A 13,292-nucleotide genomic window follows, 5' to 3' on the forward strand; every position below is an offset into this window, starting at 1 on the left:
CTGAGCTTATGCTTCCCTCCCTGAAACCAAATGCAAAACTTAATCTCATCATAATCGTCACTACCTAGGAAAGTGTTCAAAAATGCAGTCTTTGATCAATTCTATCTCATGCACAATATTGTGTCTGGTGTTGCCTCCTCCCATCTTAGCTTCAGAATGTACAGTTACAAGAAACTATCCCAAGAACATTCTGTATGAGCTCCTTATTTCAACAGTTTTTGCCCGTCTGCTACCATGAAGACGTACCAACGCCTCGAGTTCCTAATGAGTCCGAGGAGATTTGGCATATTGTCAGGTAATGTATCAAACTTTGAACAATGTGTAGAGTAATAACCCATCGTCGTTATTAAAATCTTTCCTCTTCATATCTTACCCCCTTTCCCATTCCTGTGAAAGGTCGTTGACCTGCAATGTTAACGATGACCCTCTCTCCACAGATACTGTCCGCCCTGCTCAGGGTTTCCAGCCAATTGAGTGTTTTGCTTAAAATCCACCATGATTATTGCTGTACCTTCCTGACAAGTTTCCTTTATATTTCGTCTTACTGTACTGTATGGTTACTATTACAAGGTCGTCCAAATGACCTCTTGCTTTAATTATTTCTTACCATGTGAATTTGCATCATCCCTTTCTATGACATCAAAACCATTATGAATTAACCCAGCATTTTTACACCTTTTTGGACCTACCTCTCTTCTAAAATGCCATGCCATTCAGAAGCATTTCAAAATTTTCAACTTTAATCAGAATGTGCTACATGAGCCTCTGACACTGGATGGGACTTCTTTGACGACCAATCAGATTGAACCAGATCGATGCAGTGTGATGGACAATCCAAGCAGAGACTCCAGGTGGCTTGCCACATGAAAGAGCTTTATAGAACAAAATTAGCCCTTCAGCCCAACTTATCCATGATGTCTAACTATGCTAACCCACCTTAGGCCCATATCTGTCTACTCCTTTCCTATCCAAGTCCGTAGCCAAAGGTATTCTATATATTACATCATTGCCACCTCCTCTGGCAGCTTGTTTCACATAACTACCACCCTGTATGTGAACAATTTACCTCTCAAACTTTAAATTTCTCCTCTCTCACCTTAAATCTGTGCCCTCTAATTTTAGATCCTGGGGAAAAAAGCCCATCTCCCCAATCCAGGCCCTTCATAACTGTACAAACCTCACTCCTGACAACTTGTATAAATAGAAGATGTAATTAAATCTGAATTAAATGTTACTTTTATTCACACTGTGCAAAGCTCAATGAACAAGAGTTTGGAATACTGCACAAGCAAAATACAGCAGATACTTGAAATCTGAAATAGGGACAATGCTGGCGATACTTGGATCAGACACTTTCACAATTCCGATGATTGGTCATTGGCCTGAAATATTAATTCTGTTCCCCTCTTCACAGCTGATGCCTGACCCATGTCCGGAGCATTACTATGCTTCTGTCAGGTAAATGTAGAGAGGGAATTGTAATAATACAGCCACAATTAAATTAGCAATCCATCAAAACTGTCATCTATCTACAAGAACCTCAGATGCAAATTTAACCCGGAAGCCTTATTCTATTTTATAATGGTCACAGGAAGATTTTAAAACTAATTTAATATGTATACAATCTTGCTCAATGATAAACTATTGAAATGATAAAGATTACATTGGTGACACTGAGGCTAAATACAATCTCAAGGTTGTGAAGCAAGATTTAATCAGCATTAGGTCCTTGCAGTAGCATATCCAATCTGCAAGTAGTGGACCAGAGCTGTTAATATTTCATTTCTAATCCCTTCCAATACGAAAAGAAGCAACTTGTATTTAGAGTGCATTTAATGTAAACTTCCTACAAAGCTAGATTTGAGAAATTACTTTAGAATAAATGAGAAGCACCTAAAAGGAAAATAAGAAAGGTTTTGAAAGGGAAATCAAAGCTCAAGGTTCAGGTAGCTGAAAGCATAGCTGCCAGTGTTGAATCATTGAAACTTGCACAGGAGGACAACATTGGAGGACGGAATTTTAGTCCCAAGAACTATTGGAGGGGGCTACAATGCGAGGGAAGAAGAGGCAAGAACTTGGAGACAATTATCAATGAAACCCATGAAAATGACATTTCCTCCATGAAACCACAACCTTAATGGATTAGTACCCAGTTAATGATGAGGTGCAGTTAGCGTCACTTCCTGGATATTGTCACAGTTTAGTGTGGCAAATTGAAAGTGACATTAACAAAACTCCACTGCATTAATTAATGACTGATCATCTCTGCTTGATCATCAGTGGATGTGCTGTAATGACGCCTCCTGACCTAGAGGGTCACTATCTGCCAGTAGACCCTGTCCACATTACAATAGATGAACAGCTGCACTCTTTAGCATTATTTTGTGCATTCAAGAAAGGGATAAAATTCCTCATCAACTTGTGTGTTAAAGAAATAAAGCAAAAGAAACGCTGTAAACACAGCTAAAAAAAAAACCTGTTGTGCGACTGAGTTAGTGTGAAGTTCGTCTCGCGCTACTGATTGGTCAACTATGGGTTTTTTTTCTGTCCAGTTGACCTAAATTTAATGTCTAAAATTAAGGAAACTGTCCTCATTAAAAAATAAAATCACTGTACATTGAAACAAACATTTCACACCTTAAACAGACGTATTTAAATGGTCACAAATTGTCTGCTTCCCATATAGCAGATAATATAAAATCCTGCTGTTATCATTGGTAATGTATTTACACTCCAGGCAGAGGAAACAAATAGAAGAAATAAAATAATAAACAATACATGCCATTCTGAGATCTTTATGTCCAATACAGAGCACCAAAAGTTATATAGAAGAAGTAACTTTCAAGGTCTAAAGGGTTAATTTTATGAACGAGGATGCAGCATAATTTCTGAAATAGCCCCTATTTTTTGAAACCGGTGATTTTTCAAGAATCATTATGCTATTTAAACATTTTCTGGCCTGCCTGTGTCAGCGGTGCTCATGTAATTTTCCCCCTATGCTTTCAGCTGAATCTCATCAAGCCAGAATTCTCGAGTTATCATAATGCACATTGATGAGACCAGCTGAGTCATCAACAGCACCACTGTGAGGGTTTCAGCCTTGCTTTAAATCAGGCCCTTCTCGCTCAAACTACACGTTCGTTATTCACAGGCAAACAGCCATTTCTGTCCTTTCCGCAAGATTAATCAACAGCAAGGGGGAGGAATCAACAACAAAACTTACCAGACGTCTCGCAAAGTCTTTGTTTTCTGAAAGAAACCCATATCCTGGGTGGACCTAAGACACAAAAAGGCAGAAGGCATATATCTTTTAAACTCCTAATTAATCTTAAATCTATCACCATTTATCTTATTCAGAGCTTGAAACAAGGAAAGAAATTTTCATTGCATTATTGGCCCCAGCATGCACATTGGCAATGCTAATGCTCATTGATTTCTTGCACAATTAATAGTTTAGAGAACAACCACTACAACAAATATTAAGAGGAAAATGCTAATTCCATGCTCAAGTTTAATTAGGTTTCTTTTATTAATAATAATGAATAAAAGTAAATTATGAAATGAACTCAAGTTACTCCCTGGTGTGAAAAGCTGAATTCTTCAGCCACCTGCAGGATCAGTAACAGGCACTGCCAGATGCTACCGAGCCTTTGATTTCCAGTAGCAATCAAGCTTGCAATTTAACTCAAGTCATAGGAACTAAACTGGAAGAGGATATTCGCCCTTTTACAAGTTTGGCTGTTTCCTGAGCAATATACAAGCAGCCAGCTAGGGGTTTTAAGTACATTCAGACTCACAGCTTGGACACCAGACTTTTGAATGGCTTCTATGACAGCATCCAGGTTGAGGTAGCTTTTGTTGGTGGGGGCTGGTCCAACACAGGAAGCCTCATCTGCCATCTTAACATGAACCTGCAGGAACAAAGAGAAAATTCAACTTTAATGGGATAGTCACAAGTGAAAATAATTATATTTTAGATTCATGCATCTCAGAAAGATTTTGACATGATTTAGAATATATGCCCTTTGTCCATGCAGTTTTTCGGTTCACATCAACAAAGTGATTTTTAAAACCTGAACGAGTTTCTATAATCGAAGCCTTAAACTATAGACTGATTCGAGGGAATCACTTTAATTATATTTAAAATTACTTGTGATTAAAAATACTCCAAATGACTCACGAGAATTTTTAAAAATGAATGTTAAAAAATACAACCAACAGTTCTGTGTAGCCTAGGTAGTTAATAAAATTGTACTGAATAACAAATATTCATGGCCCATTCTATGCAGACTCCCCAGGATGTTGGAGGTAATTAGAGTGAATTCAATACAGAGATGTTCCAAATGTCCCTGCACAGCATCAGGTCAGCGACATACACAAATTAAGGCCAATGTCTAAACAGTTCAATATCGTTTCACCTGAACCGGAAAATCTAGCGAATTATTTATCCAGACAGCCACTGACTCAACAGTTTCACCCACACCCTCCTTTGCTAGGAGAAAAGAACCAGAGGGTATGCAGAATGTTGTCTAATTTAAGATGGTTAGTTTGCAGCAGCAGAAATTCCTGCCACATGTGCAACTTGAATTCAGAAGAATTACTACTACCATGGCTTCTAAAAATTCTCAAACTTTTATTTAGAAAGATTACAATTTTAGTGCATCTTTACCTTTTTATCTGTGTTTTCCTCTAAAAGTAGTGAGGAGAGTTCTGCTGTTCATAGCAAGTTTATTGTAAAAAGATTCAGGTTTCTGTCTTCAGTTGAAAACCGTGCAAATTTTCCCAGTTAGACAAAGTGTTCTTCATTAGTATCTCACTTGAAATCTGGTCAGTTTAACAGTTCATACATTTGTTTGCACCTCCAAAATCAAATTGGTGTCAAAAGGAGTGAAAAGGGCATTGAATTTGTCCCCATTGGGAGAGGGTGTCATGCCCGGAAGGTGTTCCTTACCACAACACAAACATCTTCACTTTCAAGAGTGAAAGAGATTCAACAGCCAGATCAGCCAGGCTGACTACTTTAAAGAACTGGCAAGTATACAATGCTTTTCACAACTTCACCTCACCCCAAAGAGCTTTACACCTAATAAACTATATTGAAATGTAGTCACTGTTGAAAGTAGGAAATTTCCCAGCCAAATTGTCAACAGTCATATCCCAAAACACCAATGAGATAAGCAGCAGCAAATAATCTATTCCATTTTATGAAGCTGATTTGTAAAGGTGCATGCATTTCAATATCAGATGTAAAATTATTTGCATTCGCCTTTTTTTTTAATTATAATTCAGGGTGGACGGTAAATCTGGCCTTGCCCTGATATCCACATTCAAAATAGCTATTTGAAATTGAATGAATTACACGCAATGAGATGCAAACAAATTTAAATGCAAGTCCTGGTATAAAAGTTTTCTATGAACTTAGTTTGAATATATAGAGTACTCATTACAAATGAGTATTTGTGGCGGCCCGCCATTGCAGCGATTGAGCCGGCGCTCCGGGCAGTGAGTGCAACTAAAGGCCAGCAGCCCGCGCAGCAGCACTGGCTCTGACAAGCAAACTAGCAGGTGAACGGCAAGGGCAGCTTAAAGGCCAGTGACCCCAAAATGGTACTGGCATTGTTATGCAGGAAAGTACCCGCATGCGGGAAACGCGCTTTAGTTATGCATGGTGTGATGTCAGCCAAGGGGGGGCCATGGCGGGAACAATGCAAGTACAAAAGTCGGGCCTGAGCTCTAATAAAACTCAGAGCTTAACCTGACTATACTACTTCTTTCAAGTAGCGTGTGGCTACATCTTGTTCTTTTGCTTAAAAGAAGCATTTTAAAACCTGTGAAACATTAACAGCCTGTGAATCATTCTTTCATAATAAAGCACCATATAAAGATAATATTTTTTCTGTTATATTTTCTCATATTTTTCCTCATTACTTGGTTCTTCCATTTTCTTAACAGTGCAGACAAAAGGTCAGAGAATTGAGTCTTACAGCAAGGAAACAAACCCAGCTTGTGCATGTCCAACAGCATTCCCTCCTGCTTTACTCCCATTTGCGTGCATTAGGTTTAGAACCCTCCAATCCCCTCCCATCCGAGTAATGATACAAGTGTTTCTTAAAGGAGGATAACATTTTTGCCTCCCCCACTTTGTGTAGTAGCTTGTTCCATATTCTCAGCACCCTCTGATTGAAAAATTGTCCCCTAATGTCCCTTTTAATCCCCTTTTCCTGATAATTAACCCCACTCACAGAATATTACAGCAGAGAACAGGCCCTTTTCCTTGCCTAACTCATATCCTCAACTCTTTTACTTTTACATCCATGTGCCTATCTAAATCTTTTAACTGTCCCTATTGCACCAGCCGCCACCTCGCACCCGATCTCGAGGTCCAACCCCGTGGGTGGCCAACGGCTCCACTATCAGGACCTACCTACCACAGGGCACAGATCCAGATTGGAAAGGAGAAGTTCCACTGGAGATTTGTCCTAGCCTCTGTGGGCATCGCGTTGTTAGGGGCCAACTTCCTCAGAGCTCACGGCCTACTGGTGGACATGAAGGTCAATGTCCGAACGTTCCACTCCACCGGAATGACCACAGCACAAGCCCACAGGCCTGAAATCGCCGCCAGGGATGTTCGATGATATCCTCCACGAATTCCCCACCATCTTAGAGCCACGGTTCAACGCCGCCCTGCCCCAGCATGGGGTCTTCCACCACATCGGCACACAGGGTCCCCAGCTGCATGCTAGACCCAGATAGCTGCTGCCAGAGAAGCTCCAACAGGCAAAGGAGGAGTTCTCCAGGTTCCAGGAACTGGGAATCGTCTGGCGCTCGAACACCACCTGGGCATCGCCGCTCCATATGGTCCCAATCGTCCGGGGGCTGGACTACCGTCGGTTGAACGACGCAACCACCCCCGACAGGTACCATGGTGCCCAACATACAAGACTTCTCTGCCAACCTCCACGGCGCACAGGTCATCTCCAAAGTGGACCTTGTGCGGGGATACCATCAAATCCCGGTGCATCCAGACGACGTGCGTAAGACGGCCATTATCACCCCCTTTGGCCTCTTCGAGTTCCTGCGTATGCCCTTCGGTCTAAAGAACGCATCCCAAACATTCCAGCGCCTCATGGACACGATTGGAAATGACCTGCACTTTGTGTTCATTTACCTGGACGATATTCTCATTGCCAGTCACAACCGCGATGAACACAAAGCCCACCTCCACACACTCTTTGCCTGGCTGGCGGACTTCAGCCTCATGGTCAATGTGGCTAAATGCCATTTCGGCAAGGAGTCCCTTCAGTTCTTGGGGCACACCATTTCAGCGCTGGGGCTGCGCAGGCGCCGGAGAAGGTAGAGGCTGCTCAACGATTCCCCAAACCCTCCACCCTGAAAGGCCACCAAGAGTTCATGAGGATGGTGAACTTTTACCATCGTTTAATCCCCGAGCCACACTCACCATGCGCCCATTGTTCGCATTCATGGCCACTAAAGAAAAGACTATTATGGTCAGAGGAAGCGGACAGGGCTTTCATCGCGACAAAGGAGGCTCTAGCCAGCACCACGCTGCTGGTACACCCGCGGCCGGAGGCACACGCGCCGTTCTTCATGGACGCCTCAGCTACGGCAGTTGGGGGGGATTCTGGAACAGTGGCTCAATGGACAATGAGACTCGCTGGCTGTTTTCAGTAAGCAGCTGCGCCCGCCGGAGCTCAAATACAGTGCCTTCGACCAGGAGCTCCTGGTGCTGTGTTTGGCCATCCACCATTTCCTCGAGGGCAGGTTGTTGACAGCCTTCACGGATCACAAGCCCCTCACTCAAGCATTGGCGATGGCCAAGGATCTGTGGTCTGCCAGACAGCAGTGCCACCTCTCATACGTGTCTGAGTTTACGACCGACATCCGACACAGGGTCAGCAAAGACAATGTAGTGGCGGATACATTCTCACACCTGGCTTGGATTACGAGCAACTGGCTAAAGCACAGAGGAATGATGCGGAGACACAGGCCTTGCGGACCGCCATCTTGGGCCTCAAACTCAAGGATGTCCGGGTGCCCAGCAGCCCGGACACATTGCTCTGCGACGTCTCAACAGGCACGCCGTGCCCAGTGTCTGATCCACAATCTTGCTCGCCCAGCAGTAAAGACAATCGTGCAGATGGTCGCGGAGCGGTTTGTGTGGCACGAGCTGAAGAAGGAGGTGGCGGAACTGGCCAGGAACTGTACCAGGTGCCAGACCTCTAAGGTCTAGCGACACACACAGGCCCCAATCCAGAACTTCGACCCGGCGGTTCGCAGTTTCCAACACATCCACATTGATGTTGTCGGTGTCCAAGGGGGCTCGTTACCTCCTCACAGTGGTGGATCGGGCCACAAGGTGGCCGGAGGCCATTCCGATTTAGGAGGCCTCCGTGGAGAAGTGTGCCAGGACTCTGGTCAGCCAATGGATTGCCCATTTTAGAGTCCCAGCACAGTTCACGTCTGCCCTGTGGACTCAGATGGTGAAGCTCCTGGGGATCAAGCTCCACCACACCACAGCATACCACTCGCAGTCCAACGGGTTGGTGGAGAGGTTCCATAAGTACCTGAAGGCATCGCTTATGGCCAGGCTCACTGGACCAAACTGGGCAGACGAACTACCCTGGGTCCTCCTTGGGATTAGGACGGCACCCAAGGAGGACCTGCAGGCTTCAGCAGCGGGGATGGTTAATGGCACACCGCTTTCCCTGCTGGGTGAGTTTTTCGGCCCAAACCCTAACACCATGGCCACCAACAAAAATCTGCTGGCGAAGCTATGCAATCGACTGCCCCCCACTAGCTCCCCCACCACCAGCACGCCACGGCACCCAGCCGTTTCATCTCCCCAAAGAGCTCGACTTAGCCCAGTTCGTTGTCATGCAGAAGTGACCACAAGGTGCATTGCTACAGTGAACGTATGAGGGGCCATACAAAGTCTTGCACCAATCCGGCGGAACCTTCACCCTGGACGTTGGGGGGAGAGAGGAACTTTTTACGGTGGTCCGCCTGAAGGCAGCCCATCTGGACTTATCACAGCTGGTGCAGACAGCCGCGACCAAGCTCCGGGCCCGGTCACCACAGCGACAGGGCGCGTAGCCAGTTCTGGGGGGGTTGTGTGGCGGCGCAAATACTCTTGGCGAACCAGCCCCACTTGTATCACCACGTGTTGGGGCAGCCATGGGGAAATGGTGTCATCAGGGGTTTCTCTCTGACTCCAGCATCCCTTTCAGCGCACACCCTGGGCAGCGATTATGGTGTCTCAATGCACCAGCTGACTGAGCTCATGCTACCCTTAAAGGGGTGCGCTGAATTTGAATAAAAACGGTCGTTAACGAACCTCAACATGGTGGCTGTGTTTCTTCCAATGCTCACACCGCCACAAACGCATGTTTATTATGTGCTATGTGCCTATGACAACGGCGTGAAGCAAGGCTGCATCTTCGCACCAACCCTCTTTACTATCTTCTTTAGCATGATGCTGAAACAAGCCAATAAAGACCTCAACAATGAAGACGGTGTTTACATCCGGTACCGCATGGATGGCAGTCTCTTCAATCTGAGGTGCCTGCAAGTTCACACCAAGACACAAGAGCAACTTGTCCGTGAACTACTCTTTGCAGATGATGCCGCTTTAGTTGTCCATTCAGAGCCAGCTCTCCAGCGCATGACACCCTGTTTTGCGGAAACTGCCAAAATGTTTGGCCTGGAAGTCAGCCTGAAGAAAACTGAGGTCCTCCATCAGCCAGCTCCCCACCATGACTACCAGCCCCCCCACATCTCCATCGGGCACACTGAACTCAAAACGGTCAACCAGTTTACCTACCTCGGCTGCACCATTTCATCTGATGCAAGAATCGACAAAGAGATAGACTACAGACTCGCCAAGGCAAATACCGCCTTTGGAAGACTACACAAAAGAGTCTGAAAAAACAATCACCTGACGAAACACACAAAGATCAGCGTGTACAGAGCCGTTGTCATACCCACACTCCTGTTCAGCTCCGAGTCAAGGGTCCTCTACCGGCATCACCTACGGCTCCTAGAAGGCTTCCATCAGCGCTGCCTCCGCTCCATCCTCAACATTCATTGGAATGACTTCATCACCAACATCGAAGTACTCGAGCTGGCAGAGGCCGACAGCATCGAATCCATGCTGCTGAAGACCCAACTGCGCTGGGTGGGTCACGTCTCCAGAATGGAGGACCATCGCCTTCCCAAGATCGTGTTCTATGACGAGCTCTCCACTGGCCACCGAGACAGAGGTGCACCAAAGAAGAGGTACAAGGACTGCTTAAAGAAATCTCTTGGTGCCTGCCACATTGACCACCGCCAGTGGGCTGATATCGCCTCCAACCGTGCATCTTGGCGCCTCACCGTTCGGCGGGCAGCAACCTCCTTTGAAGAAGACTGCAGAGCCCACCTCACTGACAAAAGACAAAGGAGGAAAAACCCAACACCCAACCCCAACCAACCAACTTTCCCTTGCAACCGCTGCAACCGTGCCTGCCTGTCCTGCATTGGACTTGTCAGTCACCAACGAGCCTGCAGCAGACGTGGACATACCCTTCCATAAATCTTCGTCCGCGAAGCCAAGCCAAAGAAAGAAAGAAGAAAGAATGTGCCTATGTATACACCATGGTCTGGAGAAATGCCGTTTCATCTGGTTGTACATATACCTTCAGATGATAATACATTTCAACTTGAACAACACCAGCTGCATCATTAGGACACACATCCTTCCTGAATCGACTTTGAATTCAATGCAATATGCCAGCTCAAAAGATGAGAGTGACCTTCCTTAATTATGGAGATGATCAGGAAGTTTTTATTTGCTCAATCATTCGTTAGGACTACATTACCAATATATCTTTCAATATAATGGAATATTCCCTCCCCAAACTCTGACTTGGAGAGCACATCCATCATGTACAATGTGTCAAATGTCTTTTTGGAATCAAAGTTGATTAAGCATATACCCATTCTCCCATCCTGTATGCATCTGAGTTCATCCATAAATAACACAAGACTGTCAGAGATGTCTGCTGGATTTGGAGAACATCTAATCTGGGTGAATCACCAGCCCAGGGCAGACTTAACTCACCAACAATGCATTAGACAATCATGTAAGCCACATTAAGCACTGCCGATTTTTGATCCCTTTCTTCACTTTCCGCTTGACAATTATATTTCTGATCCACTTCTTCCTGGATTCTGTTGCACTACCAACTGGATGCATATTTGCATACTTCTGGAAGGTCTAGGTCAAATCAGCCCTACACAGCCAAGTGCCACTCAGCCAACCAGGAGAAAAAAAAAGAAAAGCAAACGGTGGAATATCAAGTGAAAAAAGAAGCCAGCTGTATTCAGTGGGTCAGGCAGCCTTCATGGAGAGAAATGGTCAATTTCAAGTCAGAACCCTTTATTGAGACCAAAGCAGGAATCCCTTTCCCTTGTACAAGACTCGTTAAGGTCAGGAATAGGAGATCTTAATGCAATTATAGAAGGCCTTGGTTAGACCACACCTAAATTATTGTATTGAGTTTGGTTTCCTTACGTAAAATGGATAAACATTGTTTACTCTTTAAGGGAGTGCAGCAAATTATCACCGGACTGGTTCCTCAGATGAGAGAGCAAATTGACTAAACCTACATTCTCTAGAATTTGGAAGAATGAGAGGTGCTCTCACTGAAACTAGGACATGCAAGGGGAAGATCCTTCCTCCAGCTCAAGAGTCTAGAATTTTCACTTATTGGTTGTGCAAAAAAAACTGAACACCGCATATACATGTAAACAAATTAAGAACTGTAAACAGATAACAAATATAAACAAATTGACTGCAATACAGAGAGAATTTTAAAAATCAACACGTTTCTCACATACTTTTTTCGGTGTCTTTTGGGTGAGTGGGGAGTTGGAGGGTTTGGATTACAACCATAATGCAGGATAAATTTGTTTATTTATGTATTTGTATTTTTAAATTTTGTATTTAACTACACGTATGGTCAAAAATATTTTGAATGTAATATTCAAAAAAAATTTTTTTAAGTGCACAAGAGTCCCTGATTGAGTTGTTGTTGAGGAGTCTGATAGTGGAGGGGTAGTAACTGTTCCTGAACCTGGTGCTGCAAGTTTTTGCTGATGACAGCAGCAAGAACAGAAGGTGTGCTGCGTGGTGTGGATCCTTGATGATTGCTGCTACTCTCCGACACAGCATTCCCTGTAGATGTTCTTGATAGCAGGGTGGGTTTTGCCTGTGATGTCTTTGGCTGCGTCCACTACCTTTTGGATATCCTTACACTCAGGGGTTATGATGTCCCCATACCAGACCATGATGCAGCCGGTCAGCACACTTTCCACCACACATCTGTAGAAATTTGCCAGGGTTTCTGGTGTCATACCAAACCTCTGCAAACTACTGAGGAAATAGAGGAACCAACTTGCTTTCTTCACAATGCCATTGGTGTGTTGGGTCCAGGAAAGATCCTCCGAGATAGTGACTTCCAATTTGCTCACTCTCTCCACTGTTGATCACCCAATGCTCACTAGAGTGTATACCTCTTGACTTTCTTTTCATGAAGTCAACAATCAGCTCCTTGGTTTTGGTGATATTGAGTGCAAGGTTGTTGTTGGTGCTCCTTACAGCCAAGTTTTCAATCTACCTCCTGAATGCTGACTCATTACCTTTCTTTATACAACCCTCTACCATGGTGTCATTGTTAAACTTGTAGGTGGTATTATTGTCGTACTGAGCCACAATGTTGTAGGTGTAAAGTGAGTTCATCAGGTGGCTAAAAATGCAGCCCTGTGGTGCTCCATCCGGTACTGACGGCAATTGTGGAGGAGATGTTCTTACCAATCCTCATTGATTGTGGTCTGGAGGTGAAGAAATCCATGATCTAATTACACAGTGGGTGTTCAGTCCAGGCTCTTGGAATTTTCTGATCAGTGTTGAGGGGATGATGGTGTTAAATACCAAACTGTAATCAATAAAGAGCATCCTGATGAATGAATGCATATTTACTCTCTAGGTGCTCCTTGGCTTTATATAAAGCCAGTGAGATGGTATCCTCCATAGACTTGCTGCTACAGTTGGTGAAAAGGAACATATCCACGTCACCTCTCAGACAGGAGCTGATATGCTTCAACACTAGCCTTTCAATACATTTCATCATTGTTGATGTAAGTGCTACTGGTCAACAGTCATTAAGGCAGGTTACTGAACTCTTCTGTGGCACTGGTATGATGGCGTCTGTTGAAACAAGTCAGAACCAAGC

The 13,292-nt window shown here is 44.5% G+C and overlaps 1 protein-coding gene across 4 annotated transcripts in view; it reads right to left on the reverse strand.

Annotated features, from left to right (window-relative positions):
* The window catches only part of pcca (propionyl-CoA carboxylase subunit alpha), a 632,301-nt gene that overhangs the window by 423,817 nt on the left and 195,192 nt on the right, over window positions 1-13,292 (reverse strand). For all 4 annotated transcript variants that reach the window (XM_069890498.1, XM_069890496.1, XM_069890499.1 and 1 more), the window contains 2 exons: window positions 3,798-3,911; window positions 3,224-3,277 (listed from right to left, as the gene is read on the reverse strand). In XM_069890498.1, coding sequence (XP_069746599.1) covers window positions 3,224-3,277; window positions 3,798-3,911 — 168 coding nt within the window. The remainder of the gene's footprint in view (window positions 1-3,223; window positions 3,278-3,797; window positions 3,912-13,292) is intronic.

The sequence above is a fragment of the Narcine bancroftii genome, chromosome 7 (genome assembly GCF_036971445.1).
Source record: "Narcine bancroftii isolate sNarBan1 chromosome 7, sNarBan1.hap1, whole genome shotgun sequence".
In the NCBI taxonomy this organism is placed as follows: domain Eukaryota; kingdom Metazoa; phylum Chordata; class Chondrichthyes; order Torpediniformes; family Narcinidae; genus Narcine; species Narcine bancroftii.